The sequence below is a fragment of the Anoplolepis gracilipes genome, chromosome 14, assembly GCF_047496725.1.
Source record: "Anoplolepis gracilipes chromosome 14, ASM4749672v1, whole genome shotgun sequence".
NCBI lineage: Eukaryota > Metazoa > Arthropoda > Insecta > Hymenoptera > Formicidae > Anoplolepis > Anoplolepis gracilipes.
This window is the reverse complement of record NC_132983.1, coordinates 5,002,564-5,021,351: the sequence shown is the minus strand read 5'-3', so window position 1 is coordinate 5,021,351 and position 18,788 is coordinate 5,002,564. Positions and strand designations below refer to the sequence as shown.

The 18,788-nt window shown below is 35.3% G+C and overlaps 1 protein-coding gene across 1 annotated transcript; it reads right to left on the bottom strand.

Moving 5' to 3' along the window:
* Nucleotides 1-4,666: 4,666 nt before the first annotated feature.
* Alh (coiled coil domain containing protein Alhambra) lies at nt 4,667-18,579 on the bottom strand. The gene is made up of 14 exons (XM_072905662.1): nt 17,855-18,579; nt 17,697-17,776; nt 17,422-17,586; nt 17,103-17,300; nt 16,346-17,029; nt 14,686-15,020; nt 12,930-13,379; nt 12,650-12,833; nt 12,363-12,564; nt 11,920-12,072; nt 11,576-11,837; nt 11,383-11,505; nt 11,131-11,283; nt 4,667-10,416 (listed from the first exon to the last, which is right to left on the bottom strand). Exons 1-13 carry the CDS (start codon nt 17,961-17,963, stop codon nt 11,133-11,135), a joined length of 3,096 nt encoding a protein of 1,031 aa, XP_072761763.1. The 5' UTR covers nt 17,964-18,579; the 3' UTR covers nt 4,667-10,416; nt 11,131-11,132.
* Nucleotides 18,580-18,788: the final 209 nt, after the last annotated feature.

The window sequence follows — 18,788 nt, the reverse complement described above, 5'->3', positions numbered from 1 at the left end:
TATAGAAAGACTTTAGATACTTTTTATAGATTAAATTTATATATTATTTGATTTTATATTTAATTAATTTATATATTTATTATATTATTATTTTATAGATTAAAAAAAAATTACAAGATACGTCATATATTATTACATATTTAAATAATTATATATATTATTGAATAAATCAATATTTTAATTGCATAATGTAATTTTTATAAATAAAGATTTAAAAAATGAAGAAACGTAACCCAGTTTTAACTGGAAATTCACAGTTATCAATCGATCAGATCCAGATAAAATACATATAGTACGTGAATCGTATTCACTTGGAGTGCACGACCCGCAGCACGGTGGGCCACTATCAGCTGTGAAAACAGCGTTGTTTATAGACACCACGGCACAATGAGGTGTAATTGAATCCATATTCTACGGGGTGTGCCCGGTGAACCCGAACCCTCCCCATGTCCAAGGGGGCTAGCGAAACCAGTCCTCCCCCTCCTTTTTCCCGTTCAATTGCTGCCTCCATGGTAGCTGTATTTAACGGTTCGGGAAATCGAGGGTGGCTGTCGATTTGTGGACAATTAGGGACGATTTCGTGGCACAGGGGGGCGTCCGAAGGGAGAAGGGAGCGTGAGTCGCGTAACCCCGATCGATTTGCAATCTCCCTCGCGTCTGATAAGACATGTCTTCTACTCGATGAATGTATGATCTTCGATTAAATTCGCTGAATTTAAAAAAATCTGAAATATCCACAAATTACTTTTATTTATTTCTAAGGAATTTAATAAAAGTTGAATAATTTTTTATTACATTTATTTTTTCTACTTAATATCTTATTTATTGATCACATAATCGTGATATCTAATTGATTTTATATTAGTCAAATTTTTAAGCTTTCATGAAAAAGGTTTAATATTAATTTAATACTCAAAAATAGATGTGATTTAAGAAGTAGATATTAATAATTTTTTCAACAAAGACAGAACATTGGCTACAATTTTTTCATAGAATCTGAATCGAAATAAAAAAACTTGCAATGAGATATCTTGTTTTTTGACGATGGATATTTAATTGATAACGATGAGAAATCAATAATAATGACAAACATATATAACAAAAAGATAACGTATCAAAGCTATTCTTATCAAATATATTCTCGGAAGAAAATATATAAGTTGATTTATACAGTGTTTAAATCACCGAGAGTTATCTAGGTTGACGCAGGTGTGTTGATACTCACCTGCCCTTATCGTTTGCATACTCAATCGGGGCGCACAATTTTTTAAATGATTTATCCTGGGTTAATACACGAGCGAAGTAAATAAAAAATATCTAGTTCTTAATAAATTATAATATATAATTTGAGTACATAAAAGAAATATCCCAATAAAATTTCTCAGCAAATATAATTTTCTGCAATAATTTTTCCATTTTATCCTTTAATATTTACAGTTATTTGTTAAAAATTAAAAAAATCTGAAAAATAAATTTATATAATTTATTCCTGACAGCGAATAATACATCGGTAATTTAACTGTCTGAAAAAAACGATTATCGGGAGGCGCGAAAGTTCGGTTCTCCGCATTGAATCTAATCTGCTCTAACGTCACGGTACGATGATCCCGTGAAAATTAGCAAACCATAGAATTTGGCCCCCGTTCATAGAGAGACTACGCATTAAGTGTACCCTCTTGTCGCAAGGGGGACACTTGTGTTGATCCTCGCAGCTGGAGTGACACACAAATAAAGTATTAATTCTCGATTCTCGTGTCGCAATAATGGTACCCGACATCCGTGCGTTACAACGTAACGCAAAGATGTAATAGCGCCCAAATAAAGACATAATACTCAACTCCCCTCTACCCGCGACATTTCGTCTACGTTACACGTGTTCTTTTTATCCCGAGCAATTTTTTGACTAAATAATTTAAATAATTCTGTTATTATATTATTTTTTCAGAAATTAGTTTATTACGTCAAAAATAGAATTTTATACCTCCACGATTTTAGTTATAAAAAAAGCTATATCCTGTTAAAATGTCATGATGTCGAATAATTGTAACAAAAATGAATTGATTAAAATATATTTTACAGAATTAAAAAATATATAAATGATTATTTATATAAATAACTCTATATAAATAATAAATATTTGTAATAAATATTTAGATAATAATTTGTATCTCTCAAATTATTGTAGAATAATTAAAAAACTATTTTCGACGCATAACAGAAATACAAAAAATATTTAGTTGAAACTAACTATAAAGTAATACATAATTTAAATATAAATCTAATAAAAATTCAATTTATATTATTCGATATTACATTCCTTTCAAATTTCGATAAAACACAATTTTGATTTATGTACATTATTTATAATTTACGCGCTGTCTGCTGCAGCAATGACAACAGAACTTGTTAAATATATCCTTTTTTCGCGAACAGTATCGAGATAGAGTCGGCAGACTCGAGTGATGCAGGGCTAAGTCGAAGAGAGCATTCATCCACCCTGCGGCTCGTTTCACCCTCTGGGGAGGGGGGTTGAAATTGGGGCACGCAAATACCTAGGCAGCTGCACCCTTCGAGTGATTGCTAGATGTCCATCCCGAAATATATCTACCCCTGAAGTCTCTCGAGTTCGCTTTCGCGCTTGCATCGGTTTCAATGTGCCCCCTTCACCCCACTCTGCGAGCTTTATTATATTCCAATTATTTCCTCGCACCTCCGATTTAAGCCCGATTATAAATATATCCCCGTGCGGTGACGTGCTTTGAAGAAAAAAAAAATTATAATCACAAGATATACATATTAAAAAAGAAGAGAGAATATAAATGCTTTTCGAAAAATTTAAATTTTGACACATCTATATAATAAATAAAAAAATATGCAAGTATTTATAAATGCTTTGAAAATATTAATAATCGTGTAGAAATTGCACTAATATCAAATTATAATAAAGATTATATTAAGCGTTCACTCTTTTTTCTTTTACATATAGTTTGCGATATGGTAATTTATTTTTATTATAATTTATCAAATAACGTTTCCGATCATAATTTTCGCGATTATTTAGCATTCGTAATATAATTAGAAAATGAACTGACTTAACATCTCTGATTTTCGATATCCTGAGTGAAAGAAAACTTCTTGGTCCTCGCAACCGATAAAATCGCGCGCACCGAGTGCAAATCCAGCTTCATCTCGATAAGAATCTAAAATTTACTGTTAAATCCGGCGTGAAAACTCGGAGTGTGTAACCTTCTCAAAGAAATCCTATTAGTTTATATTTTATATAGGACAGTATTGCGGACGCATCTAATGCTGTAACAATGAATACTCTATCGATTTATTACGGGGAGACCGGGCATGTGCGTAAATGTATCAAATCTCATTATTAAAATTTGCTACCATTTAAATGTTACAAATGTAAAATATCTAAAAATAATGAATTAAAATTGTTTTAATGATTTTTTGTATGTTAAAAAATTTAGATTTGAATGAGAGAAAAGGTAATTCACTGATTAATTAAATTCTATTAGATTTCGAAGATTCCATGTGTTTTAATATTTCTTCTAATATCTTTTCAATCAAATTAAAAATTATTTCTCAAATATATGTAAGATTATTAAAAGGAAGAAGTTTCAAAATGCTCGAAGTCTCTGGTTTGACTTCTTATGAATGAATAATAAACTGAATCTGCGACATACAGATTAGTATAATTCGCGATTGCGTGATGTATAATTTTGCTCGCGATTCGATCGGAAATGATAACAATTTCGATTCCAACTTTCTCTCTTCGCTCTTCGACAAGACACCCGTCTTTGGCGTTATCCGCGGTACACAGACTGCTCACATGCTTTCGTATAATATTGATTCGCCGGAGACGAGGTCGCAGGTGAGACTTCCCACGATCGTTGGCCGCACAGAGAGCGAACAAGCGAGAGAGAGAGAGAGAGAGAGAGAGAGAGAGAGAGAAACGCCACCGCGGAATTGTCCGCGCGGTCTTCGGATTGCTGTGCTCGTGTGCACGAGGAAGTCATGAAAGTCTCATGTTTTCCTCGGCGGAAGAATAATAACCCCGTGAACCGAGGTCATTTTAAAACATAATCACTAACTTTCTGCGGTATATCTTTTTGTGCACTTGAATCGGCCGTATTTCATTGAGATATTCTCGCTTGATATTTCACAAGTTTGTACTATGATACTTTAATGATGCCGTAAAATCCATAATACACACATACACGCTCACAAAATGACGTTTATATAACAATACAGTTTATATAATAATAATAATAATAATAATAATAATAATAATAATAGTTTCAATACCATACAACTCTTGCGTCTCTCTATAAACTCTAAACAATTTTATATAAAAAAATTACAGCATATTTGTTAGATTAAATTATTAATTAATAAGAATCATTAATTATTAATGTACGATTGAAAAATATATATTAGTTTTATGCGGCAGAAAAAAATATATGTAAAAAAGCAAAAACATTATATATAATAAAGAATATCAGTAATTCAGTAAATATATACATATTTTATATTGACCGCATACTAAAACCATGCTGGAAAAAAAAAAGATTATATTGCGCATAAGACATAGAAATTTGCAGGAAGATTGTCAAAGCAAAACAGGACTGCGTCTAGGCGGATTGTATCACAGGGAATCATTTAATCTTCTTTTATTATATGCATCGTATGCACAATTACATTACAAAATCGTACCGCTTAGTGTTTACATTCCTCGCTCAAATTATCTATACAACGGGAGGAACAAGATTTCTGAAATGAGTTAAATTATTTATGTTCATTATATAAGTTCATAATTCGTAAAATTCATTTTATATAGAGATACTTTTACAAATTATGAAGTTATCTTTTCGCCATATCGTTAACCTGTCAGAAAAGTGGTCCTCATTGTAAATTATTTACATCATCTTTTGCATCACGAGCGCAATAAAAAAGAACAATCAGCCTTTTCTCGCGTTAGAATATATTCTATTTCTCCGTTTATCTCTCGTCCGGAAATATTTATGACATTTTTTCATTGAATACGCTTGTCTCGCTGTCTTAGAATATGAATTACAATTCGCGCACGTGTACATAGGATTCAAAAGACATGATTCCAATTTCTCGTTCTGCGCATAGCAAATCCGTATTTGCTCGCGTGCAAGAAAAACGTGAGAAAAAAAAAAAAAAGAGTTCTAAAAAGATTCACAATCTTCAGAGTGCGGTACACTCTCTTTTCATAGTAAAATCACTAGCGATTAAAAGTACAATGGCATGTGATAGCGATGCGAGAATATCGCTCGAGATCACGTCCTTCGCATATGAAATGATGAAAATTGCAAAAGTACTTATTCTTGCAGTAGATTAACTGCAACAAAAAAAAAACCGAATATAAATTTGACGATAAAACGAGATTTTTTTTTCTCGGTCCAAATGAGTTTTCGATATTTAAATGAGAAACATCTATATCGAATCCCACAATTTTATCCGACAAATTTACAAAAAGTTTAAAAGTTGATGCAAATATTCTATTATAATTTGCGTCTGCATTCTAATTTGTATCTGCTACTTATATTGCTGTTTCTATTGTTTAACTAATCTTTAATATATCTTGTCGATAAAACGATAGCGATAAAATAAATGTAAATATGTCTCTCGTGTTTTTCTTCTCTTTCCAATTACAAATCGATTCCACGATAAGCACCGATATCTGTGTACCTATAAATGCGAATGACAATAAAGCTACTCTAAACGCATAATTGATAATTGCTACATCAATTTACGCGAGTGTATACATAAATATATACAAAATATGTAAATCGTTTACGGTGGATTTTTACGAGCGATCTAACGTCTAATGGAAAATTAGGAGGACAAACAAAACTCTAAAAATCCGTAAGAGGAAACGAGAAAACTTGTCTTTCTTTTTTTTTGAATTTTACGAGGAAACGAGAAAACTTGTCTTTCTTTTTTTTTTTGACTTTTACGAGAACACGAGACAGAAAATTTAGGAAAGTATCGTAGGAAAGTGTGACAATTTATTTGGTAAAAGTGTCCATTACATGAGATTTAATCGCATCGCTCTTAAAGAGATCTTATCTACGAATGTAAAACCTACACGCACGATCGTTAACATCGATTGATCCCCAATGATGTGAATTCTGTGTACAGAACGCGATCTTTCTCCATGTCGTCGGAGAAGGCTTTGGATCCGAAATGAAAATTACTTAATTAATTATTCAACATTCTCGGTCGCGAGAGCCGATTCTCGAATGATTAGGAACACAATTGTTTTCTTTGTACCTCTGATACTGGAGATTGAACACAGAAACGCAGACAATCAAACTTTTTTTTTTTATCTCTTGCACCTGGTAGAAATGACGCGACATGACGATAAGTAACCCACCGAGAAGTAAATAACGGACGATTACAGTCAAAGAGGGAAAAAGAAGCTTCACCGACTCTCTCTCTCATACATACATACACACACACACACATGACGACGACGACGATGACGATGACGATGACGATGACGACTCTTATCCGAGTCAATGACTAAATAGATGTGCAAATAGCCTTTTCTTGCATCGCGATATCGCGCGCCCAGTTTTTTTTCTACGTTCTACGCGTACGCTTTGACATAAGCTGCTTAAAAAATCGAGAAGTTCAATGATTCGATTGAAAAAATTTGGCACGATCAGCTGTGAAAAAATATCATCGTACTGTTTTCTCTTTTTTTTTTTTTTTTTCTTTTCTTTTCTTTTGTCTCTGCTAGGATATCGTACAACTGTTATTCCACGCTGCATTTAATTCCTGTAATATCGCTTCGCGCGTATCGTATATATATCCCCTAACAATACAATCGATATTACTATACTGATAATGCATAAAATACTTTTCAGTAGTATAAATGCGATGTCACATTACGCATATCTCTTATGTTTCTTTTTTTCATCTTTTTTTTTTTCTTTTTAGAAATCCTAGCGAACTTTCGACAAGGTCGTCAATCATGAAATTCACCAAATCAGTACGAGCAGTTTAGAATTCGATACTTTTCATCATACATTCTTGAAGAGCTATAAACATCTTTTTAAGATAGATTAAATTTTCATTCAAATTATGAATTAGTTCAAATACTCATTAATAACAAATTCAGATGATTCCCGCACTTGGAAGGTTATTATATATAAATTTATAATACTAATATAAACATAATTAATTAAAACAATAAGATAATTATAATTGTATAAATTATTATCATTATTCATATTGAACAATAATAATATAAAACAACAAGCTTTAATTTTTCAATTATTTATACCAATGTAAATGGCGCACTAGTGCGGTTCAACCGAACTTGTAGTAAGAATTTCAAACGTATGTAATAAAGAAGAAAAATAATTAATAAGGACATTGTAATAAAAGTGTTTTGTTATCCACTAAATTTAGAAAATAAATTTTGTTCAATTCAATTATTTCTCGTGTAATCATGTTACGCATAAGCTTGTGTTTAAATATGATATACGTTTAAATTTAAAAAACGGCACAGCATTAAATGTAGCTGTCAAGAATGCATGCAATTCGACAACTGTATTACATCATGTCGTACTCCCGCAGCACAATCGACGTTCACAAGGAAAACTCGGCAGAATTTTGCGTAATAAACTGATTCTCCCTGAGTGGTGATAAGCTATTCTGTAGGTTTGGTGTTTTCATGTCTACCTCCCATATTCCCTCTTATCGTCTCGAATATTATACAATATTACTTTTTTTTATCGTACAGTTTAAGCCTAGATTCCTTAATTAGAGTTTTCTCTTTCGCTTAAAAATCCCGCGTTTCTAATCTCTAATCGAACTTACAAATTTAGTCGAGAGTATAATCGCGATTCCCTTATTTATCTTATTATCCCTTAACCACCCCTTTAACACGTTCGGGCTGAACTAATACTTTTACGTAAAATACATTATACTTCACATTTTTTTTACTGTAAAAGGAAGAAGGAAAACATATGATATCTCGTATGGTCTCTCTATTTAGAACACATCGCATTTGTATAACGATAAAGAACACAATGCGGTAAAATGTCAGTCGATCCCTAACTTTTCGAAATTTCCTCCTGCGGGCAGTTTCTCTGATGCCGTCCAACCGGCAAATGATACATCGTGATCATTGAAAGGTGGTTTAGGGAAAACTTTAGTTTTGTACGATGAATTTGAATATACGTATGTGTATATTATAATATAGTTCGTTCAAACTAGTTTCTTTGCGAGGCTGAGAAATCTCGTACTATAGTCGTAACCATGGTGCAAAAATAAAATGACAGCATAAAACGTATTATCCTGCAAGTGTGTAAACCTCCATCACTTTTGTGTTTGACGTCTGCAAATACTATGCCATGTTCCAATTGTACACAATTTCAACGACACGAGGAGAAATTTTCCTGTAGAAGTGGAATTGTCGAGCCAATCGCATAGCGGACGATTCTTCAATATCTTTTTTTTCCTTTTTTTTTACAACCGCGTCGTTTTACGTTACTTGTCATTTTGTGATTTTGCATATGTGTCATATACAAATTTCTTCAATTTATCAAAACATGCTACTTTATGTTATATACCGTAGCCTTTGAGCGGAATATCTTATATATTCTCTTACAAAGTCTTATTTTCTAAAATGTTTTCTACTGTACCGTCCAGTACTTTTGATTTTTGCGATTTGCACGCACATGGCATTGCTCGCTCTCAGAAATTATAGACGATGGCGTAAATAGAAAAGTTTAACGCTATCTTCACAAAACGCAGCACAAAACGGATTAACTTCAATTTCAATATACAAGCATGTACACTGTTTTTAAGCAATCTTAATTCCGCTTTTATACGATCATTTGTCCCATACTTTACAGGATTACAGCCGAATGTCCGTATAGCGATGCGCCGTATTGTGATCTTGTTTGTTTCATAAATCAATTATATACTCGTAAAATGATATTCTTCTGCAGCTTTCTGCTTTTTCACTTATTCTTAGAGCGAAAGGGTGAATGAAGAACAGAGTATAAGGTTTTTATTCTAATTTCGTGCACATGTTGCTACAAGAAAAAAAAAAAAAAAAAATGCAAATCGAGGGAAGACTTCATATATGATAATCAGAATAGTGTTTGGTCCTGACGATTTCACAATACAGACACTCGACTGTACTCGCGTATTGCGACCAATACATACATATACATATATAAAATGTATCGCAAATATTCACAAATATTTTGCGTTATCAAGACATGTGCCGTGGTTCGATCTTGTTACTCATTACATTCTCAAATATTTTAATTACAATTTTGCTAAAGAAAAAATTATAAGTTTCATACTTTTTCATTATAAAATAAAATTCCAAGCTACTGCTGTATGTATATATCTCCGAATATCGCAATTATTCTATTTTTATGTACAAAATAAAATACACAATTAATTCAAATCATTGAATATTTTGCAATAATCAGACTTTAATAAATAAATTTTATTATATAAATAATTGTGAAAACTTAAAATGTATTTATGTATATGTTGAAAAATACCAATAATAATACTATTGATCGTAGAGTTATTGCTATTAAAATAGAATATAAAATAATTAACTCAATAATCATTATTGGAATATTGTGTTTCTAAAAGATCAAACAATGGCACAATACTTCTGTTTGTATTTCTCCAAGGATTTACGCCGTGATGCTGAAGAGAAATTATATTAATTAAATCCATCAAATTAAAAGAGTTTGAATGGAAATTGAATGGGAAGGCAAATGAAATGTTAAACAAAACGATCATGCGTTTGCTAGAGAATGTCGAATTGCGATCAACCTACTTCACAGCTCTTGTTGGCGAAAGGCAGTGCTCGTCTTGTACATTTGAATATTCTTCATTTTTCTTTACGCATAAGATTAAAATATACATTAAATATTAGCTTTGAAATAGGTTGCACTCAATATCATCATTGTATAATACACGCGCTGCGTGAGATCTCAACGGTGGTACGCTAAAAATAGCAAAGCTGTATCATAAAGTAAAGCACATCAGCTTTAAAGTTGAAGAATATAATATTCGAATGTATAATATCCGATGTATAATATCTGAATTATCAGATGCAACCAGTAAATGCATAAAAATCGATCGTAACATGATAATGATTTCTTTTCCGTTTCAAGACTTATTCGCATTTCTCACATTTAACATTTTTTTCTATTAATTAAAAAAAAAAAAAAAATTCATGTACCCTTTTATCGCACCACCAGAAATATACGCAGTTTTACCGTCATTAAAGAATGTACACTTAATGTATTATTGCTATTTAACGCGATAGGTTAACTTACAGTCTAAGATTTGTACATCTGTGGATTTGCTGTTCACATATGATGATGCCTACAAAGAGAGATAAAGAATATGTCTCAAATGTATGCCTAACCATGATTAAAAAAAATTTAATTAAGTAAAATTTCTATGGTAATCAAGTTTCAATAATAATGGATTTTAATTAATGTTATGGGAAATTTGTCTTTAGTTTCAAAGAAATCTGTGAGACTAATCTTCCTAACTGCTGCTTCGTTTTAAGTTTCATTTCTTTACGTTACTATTAATTCTAATTGAGCCTTTAATATATTGTGACAGTTGCAATGTACATATAACTCGCATAAAATCGTGCATATAAAAAGTACAAGTTAAAACAAAATAGTTAAGGAATAATATCAGATATCTGATTCAGTGAACATACATTACTTTTTAATGAGATCCACCATAAAATCTTTATCGAATATGTGCAAAGATTGACTTTGTACAGTGCACGTATGTGAGTGTCATTGGATATATAAATTTTAGGATATCTCGTGGAAAGATATAAAGAAATGTATGTCTGTACATTGTAAATTGCAATCAACATCACTAGAGTGACGTTATCAAGTAAGAAAACGATTACCGATAAGCGTGGCATAAAAAATGTAGATCAGTCAATATCTCACAAAGAAGTGCAGTTAGGTCTCTCTTGCAATGAGATTCGCTTCGACATTCAACAATGGCGTACAACGAGAATCTCGTTTTAATAATTAAAATATACGGCTGCCACATTATGTTTGTATCTACCTTCAGCTGGGTTTACCCGGTGGCCCGTGGCTGGTCGGCGAAGGTCCGTGTGGATGAAGATTGTGAACACTGCCGACTTGATTGCCGGTGAGATTGGATATGGTGGGCTGATACATCGACGGCATGTAATTGCTCGATGGCTGTGACGCCGATCTAATAAAAATGTGATTAATAATAAACATTATATATAAAAAGAAATAAGTTTGTAACAACAAAGATAACCAAAATGAAAATCAAAATACTATTTATTACCTCGGCATTCCGCGTAATGGATCTGGTGTGACAGACGAATTACGCACCACGGAAGTATTCGCCGGTGCTGGCGATACTATATTACTCGGTTGACTTTGAAGGTATCCACCGGCTGGACTGTGCCTGTTTCATTGAGAAGTAAACTTGAATCTGAATTATAAACGATATCGCGCGAAGAGAACCAACGCATTACCTGATTGTCGGACTTGGTTGTGGCGCAACCAGTGATCCACGATGTTGATACTGAGAGAGAGAACCCGCCACGGGAGGAGAGGAATTGGGTGGCAAACCGTTTTCCATCGTCGTCGGATGACCGCTGGAACTGGAGTGAGGCATGTACGTATTGTTTACTCGTGATTCACGACTGGATCTAGGTACTGGGGCTGGAGCGCCGGGTGGCACTTCCGAGTGCGAGACAGGATGAGATGGATTTACCGTAGGATGTATATTATTCACTGAAAATAAATTAAGATGTATAATAAATGTTTCATATAAATGAAATATAAAAGATATCATGAAATAACTAATCTAACTAACCTGGATGTGAACTAGGCTGAGATGTCAACGGAATAGCGAGTCTAGCATTCACAGCCAATAAATGATCTCTCCTTTGCAGGAGATTATTTACATGTTCCTCTAGCCTAAGATTCTCAGCTCTCAATTGATGTAGGCAGGAAAGCAGGGATGCAACTGCAACAGATTTCAATAATATGTTGCGGTTTTATTCTACTTAAGTGTAGGGTTTATTTTATGTTAAAAGACCAAAACACGCGCGTCAAAAATATTAAAAAAAAAAAAAAAAAAAAAAAAAAACAATAATAATTAGAACATAAAAAAAAGAAAAGAATTTTGTTACAAGACGAAAATATAATGAAAAGCATGTCATGCAGGTTTCTCTGTAGTTTTTTTGTATAAAATAAAAAGCGCGAAATCTGCTCCCCATGCAATTGTAAACGAATTTTTCTTCGTTATGCACTCACTGTCAAAATGCTGAGCTTGCTCCATTAGAAATTGACTTCCTTGTTCCCATTGTCTTTCTAGAAGCTGATCCAGTGTTTGCGGAATATTTCCTCCACTCAGAGCCCCACTAGTACTGGTTGTAGGATTCGCACTATTGCCACTCGTGGAGAAAACCGAGCTAAATGAAGTGGGCTGTCCACCCATTGATTGGCTAGATCGTATCTGCTCGGCAACATCGAATATGCTATAGTACGTGTAATAAATTTATATGTTGCCTTAAATTTGATAATAATTTTCGATCACGTACAGATGCAATCACTCGACTGTGCAGCTGCGGTCCTACCAAGTTTGTACTGGAGTTACTCGCTTCTGTAAAAATAGAATGGGCCTCGAGTTCTTGCGAAAGTGTATCCGACATCTTTTGCGCCATTGTTGAAGTAGGATTCAACTGATTCCCCAGCATATGCGGTGCACTGACTCCATTTTGAAATCTAAAAGAAAAACAAAAAAAAGGAAAAAAAAAATATTTCAGTTATATCCTACATTTGTTCGATTGATAGGTTTCTTTAGATGTTTGCAAATCTTACAATTTTACGTTATTCTCTTCCTTTATTGTAGTAAGAGCGGTCGGTGTAGTTGATGCAGATGGAATAGGTGTGGATGCAGCAGCTTTCCTCTTTCGTTTACTGGTACTACTGCTCATACTTTCCGATCCGGGACTGCTAGGCGGTGACTCCTTGACTGTCGGCCCCATAATGTTTATAGGGCCTGTGCCACTTACACTGCTAAAGTGTCCAATGGTGGTTGTGGGGCCCTGAATTATCGATGGCACTGTGACTACAGGAGCCACTGTGACGGCCGGTGGAGGGGTTTGATGATTGTTTCTCGCGCCTCTCTTGGACGTCGCCACAACTGCAGTGCTGGATACGGAAGTTACAACTGACGAGACCGTCTGAGATTGCGGCAGTGATGCTTGACTATTGGATGAACCACGTTTTGGTTTGCGAGATTTCTCTTGCTTATCTGATGATTGGGAACTGAAAAGTAAAATTCATTTCAAACGATTACCCCGAGATTGCTACAAAGAGTTACAATGCTAGATTCATATAAGTTTTCCTTTAAGATAGAAACTGTTAATCACTTTATACCCACACATTTTACACAATTAATATCAATGATTAATATTAACAGCGCGCGATAATCAAGTTTTTAATAATTTTTAACGTACGATTAGAAATTGTAAAATGATAAAATTCTTAAACAAATTGTCGTGTTCAATTACACAATAATAAACAGTAAAAACGCACACTGAGGTGGAATACCACGGTGGAGTGACATTTACAATTTCACGTTACACCTTTTCGTCGTTCGTTGCCTTTGAGGCACCTCGCCGAAGCGAAAACAAACATAACCTTGATATATCTTATTCGCCACAATTCGAGATTGCACGTTAACAGAGTCACGAGAATGTTCAACACAGCCCGCGGCGTCTCTCCTCCCCTCGGTCGGGCCAAAGTTACGAGACGACCCGCGATTATTGTAACGCAACTGTTCCAGCGATGCAATTATTATGCAGCGCGCGCCGAATGACCTCGAGTGAACTATTGTGCTCAATACATAGGTAGACTACTGTTATAAACACACTCCATTCTTCATAGCACTCTCGATCAACGATCAAGTTCGAGCTTGCGTTCCGGCACTCCAATTCCCAAGACGCGCTTCCTCCCCGCGCGTTTTTTAACCCGACCAGACGGAATTTTCGCAAAACCCGAATCGCTCGAGTCTCTGGCGTTTGGGAAGAGGTTAGAACCAGCCACCTTGTTTACCAGTCGCACCCGCCATTTTGAAAACGATCCACGACACTCGCCTGAAGTTGAATGCGCCTCCAACTTGCACTTGCAACTCGATGCACTTCATGGCATTATATTGTAACATATATTTTTCTTGCAAACATCACCAGATGCACACATTGTCAAAAATTAATTTAATAATACATCTTACATCTCAATGGAACAATAATTATAACAGTTATAATTAAAATTATAATTATAATTTATTAATAGAGTAATAAAGATAGGTCTTTTTTGCTATTTTTCTCATATATATTCTAATTTAATTAAATGTAAATTAAAAAAAAATTAGATATAAATATAATTTCTTCCCCGAAAGTTTTCACTTATATAACTGAATTTCATAATAAAGTACCACATGTATTTACATTGCCAATTATGCATTTTAGTCACATTTCAAACGTACCTGTCATAATTTAAAGCCGTCAGGAATTTTCGATGGTAAAATAATTTTCTTAATTTTTTAAATCGTGTTTCGATAGCGAAAACTTACCGAGATCGTTTCACTGGAACTTCCTCGGCAGTAAACCTCTCGGTGGTCACCATCGCGCTGGATCGCGGCTCCGTATTAGCGGCCGTGGTGATTATACTCTGCTGCAACTGCTGATATATCGTCGGCGCGCTCGTCACCACGCTCTGGACCGTGTTGGCGAGCGAGGTGGCGGTCAACGGTACGGAGACGACGATGCTGTTCGACGTAGTCGTCGGCGACTGGGTGACGACCGAGGAGGCCTGGGACTGTGTCACTGTCATTATCACAGGTGTGGTGGTTGCCTCTGTAGCAACCGGTGTACTCGACGACGATTGAATCGGACTCTCCACTTTCATCTGCGAAATCGAAGAATGCAATAAATAATACGTTACGAAATATATATTCTATATATTTTTATTAGTTCAAATTTTTCATAGATAATTAAAATTCAAGAGGTTCGATAAAATTTTTCCATTGACTTTTAATCGACGATTAATTGAACTATGGTATAAAATTTCAAACTGAAATATAATACTGGCTCTAATTTATCTTTCTTTTCATGTGTCAAACAACAAAAATTAATAATTCTTATCATTAAAATATACTAAAAGTATTACTGATAAATTTCTCATCGATTAAGTTAATTGAAATTTGATCTAAATAGCTCTAAATATTTCTTGATGGAACGCTCCAATCTTTTTGTTAAAATAATTCTTTCCAATGCCGAATATTATAAATGAAAAAATTTTTACATTTCTAGGTTTGAAATTAAAACATTCTTTACAGTACTTACCAAATTTTCCAGGAGTTTTTTGAATATCTCGGTTACTTTATATATACTAATTAAAAACGTAGACATAAAAATTAAATGCATGATTAAAATAAATAAAACTAATAAAAATTTAAGAAGCCTAACACTGATGTGTCGTGAAACAGTATGATCAGAACGTTTTCTTTATGTATTACTATTATAAAAAAATTTGACAGCACCAAAAATATTTAACAGAGATCTGACCTAGATATTAGGAACCAATAGCAATAAATGTTCACCTACTTTTTTTATTATTTACATATCTAAATCTGATTTTGTAAAGAGTTTTTCTACTCATTCTTCCGTTACTTCAAAATTTCATAATTATTAACACTGAAATTTTAATGTAACTATATGTATATGAATATTCTGAAGATATAATAGTTTAAGAAAATTACAAAAAAATATTTTTTTACTAGACTATTTCTTTAAGCTTATTGTTGTAAAGACAATTATTCTAGATAATTATTCACGTTTTAGTTAAGAATGAAACTCTGGTAACCACAAATTTTTAATATTGCATGAAAATATTACGGAACATCAAATTGATACGAGTTATTAGTGTTTTTGAGAATCACACAATTATTAACGCGCACGTGGATGTCTGTATAAGACAAATAATGAAATTAACAAGATATATAGTACAGCGTACTATATTTGGTATCTTTAATTTATTAATTTTATTTACGTCATGTGTTCTGATTCTTGAACGTCGAAACTCTAGTATTCGCATCAGAGTTATCGGCAAGTTTTAAAACATAATTTATTATTATGAGATTAATACAAAAGGATTAAAATAAAAATTAAATAACTCCAACTCTTTCAAATTTAAAGATTCAAACAATTTAAAAAAATGAAAGGGTTTTATACCTTTTTCGATTTTTCCGGTTCCGTCGTTGTACTTAAACTTGTGGCTTCGGTAATCGTTGGCTGCACGTTGTTGCTCGGGACAGTCTGTTGCACGACAGTGCTAACAGCCACCACGACCGATCCGCTGGTCTCCGAGCTGACAGACTGATTCGAATTTTCATTTCCTATCACGGTGGGCGTACGCGCTCCGGTCTTCCTCTTTTTGCTAGTATGGCTCGATGTCTTATTGGAAGTCGACGAGTTAGACTTTCCCTGACCGCCGATGCTCTTGTGCACCGCATTCGAATTACCACCGCTCGTTTTCATCGCAGAAGTGACTGCTGTCGTAGTGACGGTGGTAACGGTGGCAGTGCCGTCGTGTCCAAACACGCTCTCCGACTGCGTGACAATAGTCTCGACAAAGTTGGATGTCGTAAACTTGCTGGAACTCGTGGAGTTATCTTTGGGCGTATTACGACCACTACCACCGCTCTTATCGTCCGTGACACCATTTATCTCTAAACTGGGACTAGCATTGGATTTACTTTTAGAATTTGCAGTGGATTTGGAACTCAAGCTCTTCCGCTTGCCACTTGATGATTTTATCGGTGTTTCCGCCTCCTTCTCTGGCGACGAGTCAGATGAACCGTTGTCGGCGGGTATCGGCTTGTACGGCGGTATCGTCTTTACGTTGCCACCTTTTTTCTGAAAATTAATCATTAATTATTAGCTGGCAAGCTCTCAGGAAAAAACGTAATACTCTACAAATAATACTAACCAATTTTGAATAATGATGTTGGCAATATCCGCAATATTTGACATTGTCAAGATAATTGCCAGCTTCCTCGCAAAGCAAGCCCAGAGCTTGCGCACAGGTGACATGAAATTGTTGTCTACAGCCTGTTTTGTTACACTGCATGCAGGCTCCCACATTTGCTCTGCTACCTCTACCTTGTTCTTCGCAAATGTAGCATGTCTGAAATAATTGAATGAAATAATTTATTGTATATAAAGTGATATTAAACTTAATGAAATAATGATTTCTATTTCTGTCAAACCTGTAGAAATGAAATACTACATGTAGAAATAAAATATACCTTACTAAATCTTTCCGAAGGAATAAGATGCAATATAATTGGTTCCATTGTAGTCACGTTACCAAATCGAACTTCTGGGATATAAAGAGCGCACACAACATGCGCCCAACCAGCTTGGTCTGTTCTCTTAAGGGCTCCATCTCGACTCGGACATAACTCACAGCGCTGCAGAAATCACATCCCAAATAATACATCTTGATATAAAGACATTTATATCCTATCGTAATAATTAAATATTGAGTATTCAATAGTTTATCATCAAAAAAAATACACACCACTCGAGCACTACGTTCTTGCGACTCGCATTTCCTGCAATACCAAGGTCCCGTTGGCACAGTGACAATGCCATAGCATGCTGGAAGACAATAATTTCATTAAAAAAAAAAATAAAATCGACAGAGGAGATACTCCAACTTCTCGCACTTCCTCATACCTTGATGTACAGCAACGGTGCAACCCTGTCCATCGCAATACACCAGCGGATTCTCTGTCCAACCCCTCTCGTCAGAACACACGCAGCAGCCTCCCAGCATCTCCTTCATGCTGTGCCCCAAGCAATTCGGAAGACGAGACTAGCATGAGGAGCTAGGCGTGGGACCGCGAATGTTGTCTACGTGGAACAGACAGACCCGTGTCGTACGCGTTGCACGATCGCATGTTGGCGACGAACGCGTGGCGTCAACCCGGCGACAACACTACTCTCTCTTTCTCTCTCTATCTATCTCTCTTTCAATCACACTCTCTCTCTTCCTCCCTCTCTCTCTCTCTCTCTCTCCTTCTCTTTCTTTACCTCGATAGCAGGTCGAACCACCAGGACCACGCAAGCTCACTCTACCTCGGGTACGACACGGATTAATGGGGGGCCGCGATGCGGGTGATCGGGTACGAGAATGAGGAGCAGGAAAACCTGCCCCCGCGATCACGCTACCGCGAGCGAACACGCGGGGCACGTCTCGCTTTCTCGCGCGGGCGGGAAAACGCGCGTCGTCCGCGAACGATCGCGAAGGAGTATATGGGATTGCCGATGACGCGGTTACACACGTGCGATGTGCGATCTCCGTACGAAAGGATACGGTTGAAACGTGTTGGGACGGTTTGTGTTATTTACGACGGCGCTCTATTTGTTTCGTTGGGCGACCATCTTATTTTTTGCCTGTCGCGCGCGAGCCGCGCACGCGCACAGCGCCACCGCAAGGAGCGTCCGCAATCGGCGAGCGGTCGTCGCGCAAAGATTCACCCTACGATTCACCCTAGATTCACGTCGAATAGGAAGACGCGTTTTTCTAGGGATATATCGCGGTGAGATTTTTCTACGGACAAAAGGCGCGTTCGGGGAGACGCTATTAGCGCACCTAACAGCGCCGTTC

Coding starts and splice junctions, on each gene's coding strand:
- Alh (XM_072905662.1), bottom strand. CDS start 17,963: ATGAAGGAGATGCTGGGAGGCTGCTGCGTGTGTTCTGACGAGAGGGGT. Junction 17,301..17,421: donor CTTCGGAAAGATTTAGTAAG/GTATATTTTATT, acceptor CAATTATTTCAG/ACATGCTACATTTGCGAAGA. Junction 12,834..12,929: donor GAAGAGAATAACGTAAAATT/GTAAGATTTGCA, acceptor TTTTTCTTTTAG/ATTTCAAAATGGAGTCAGTG.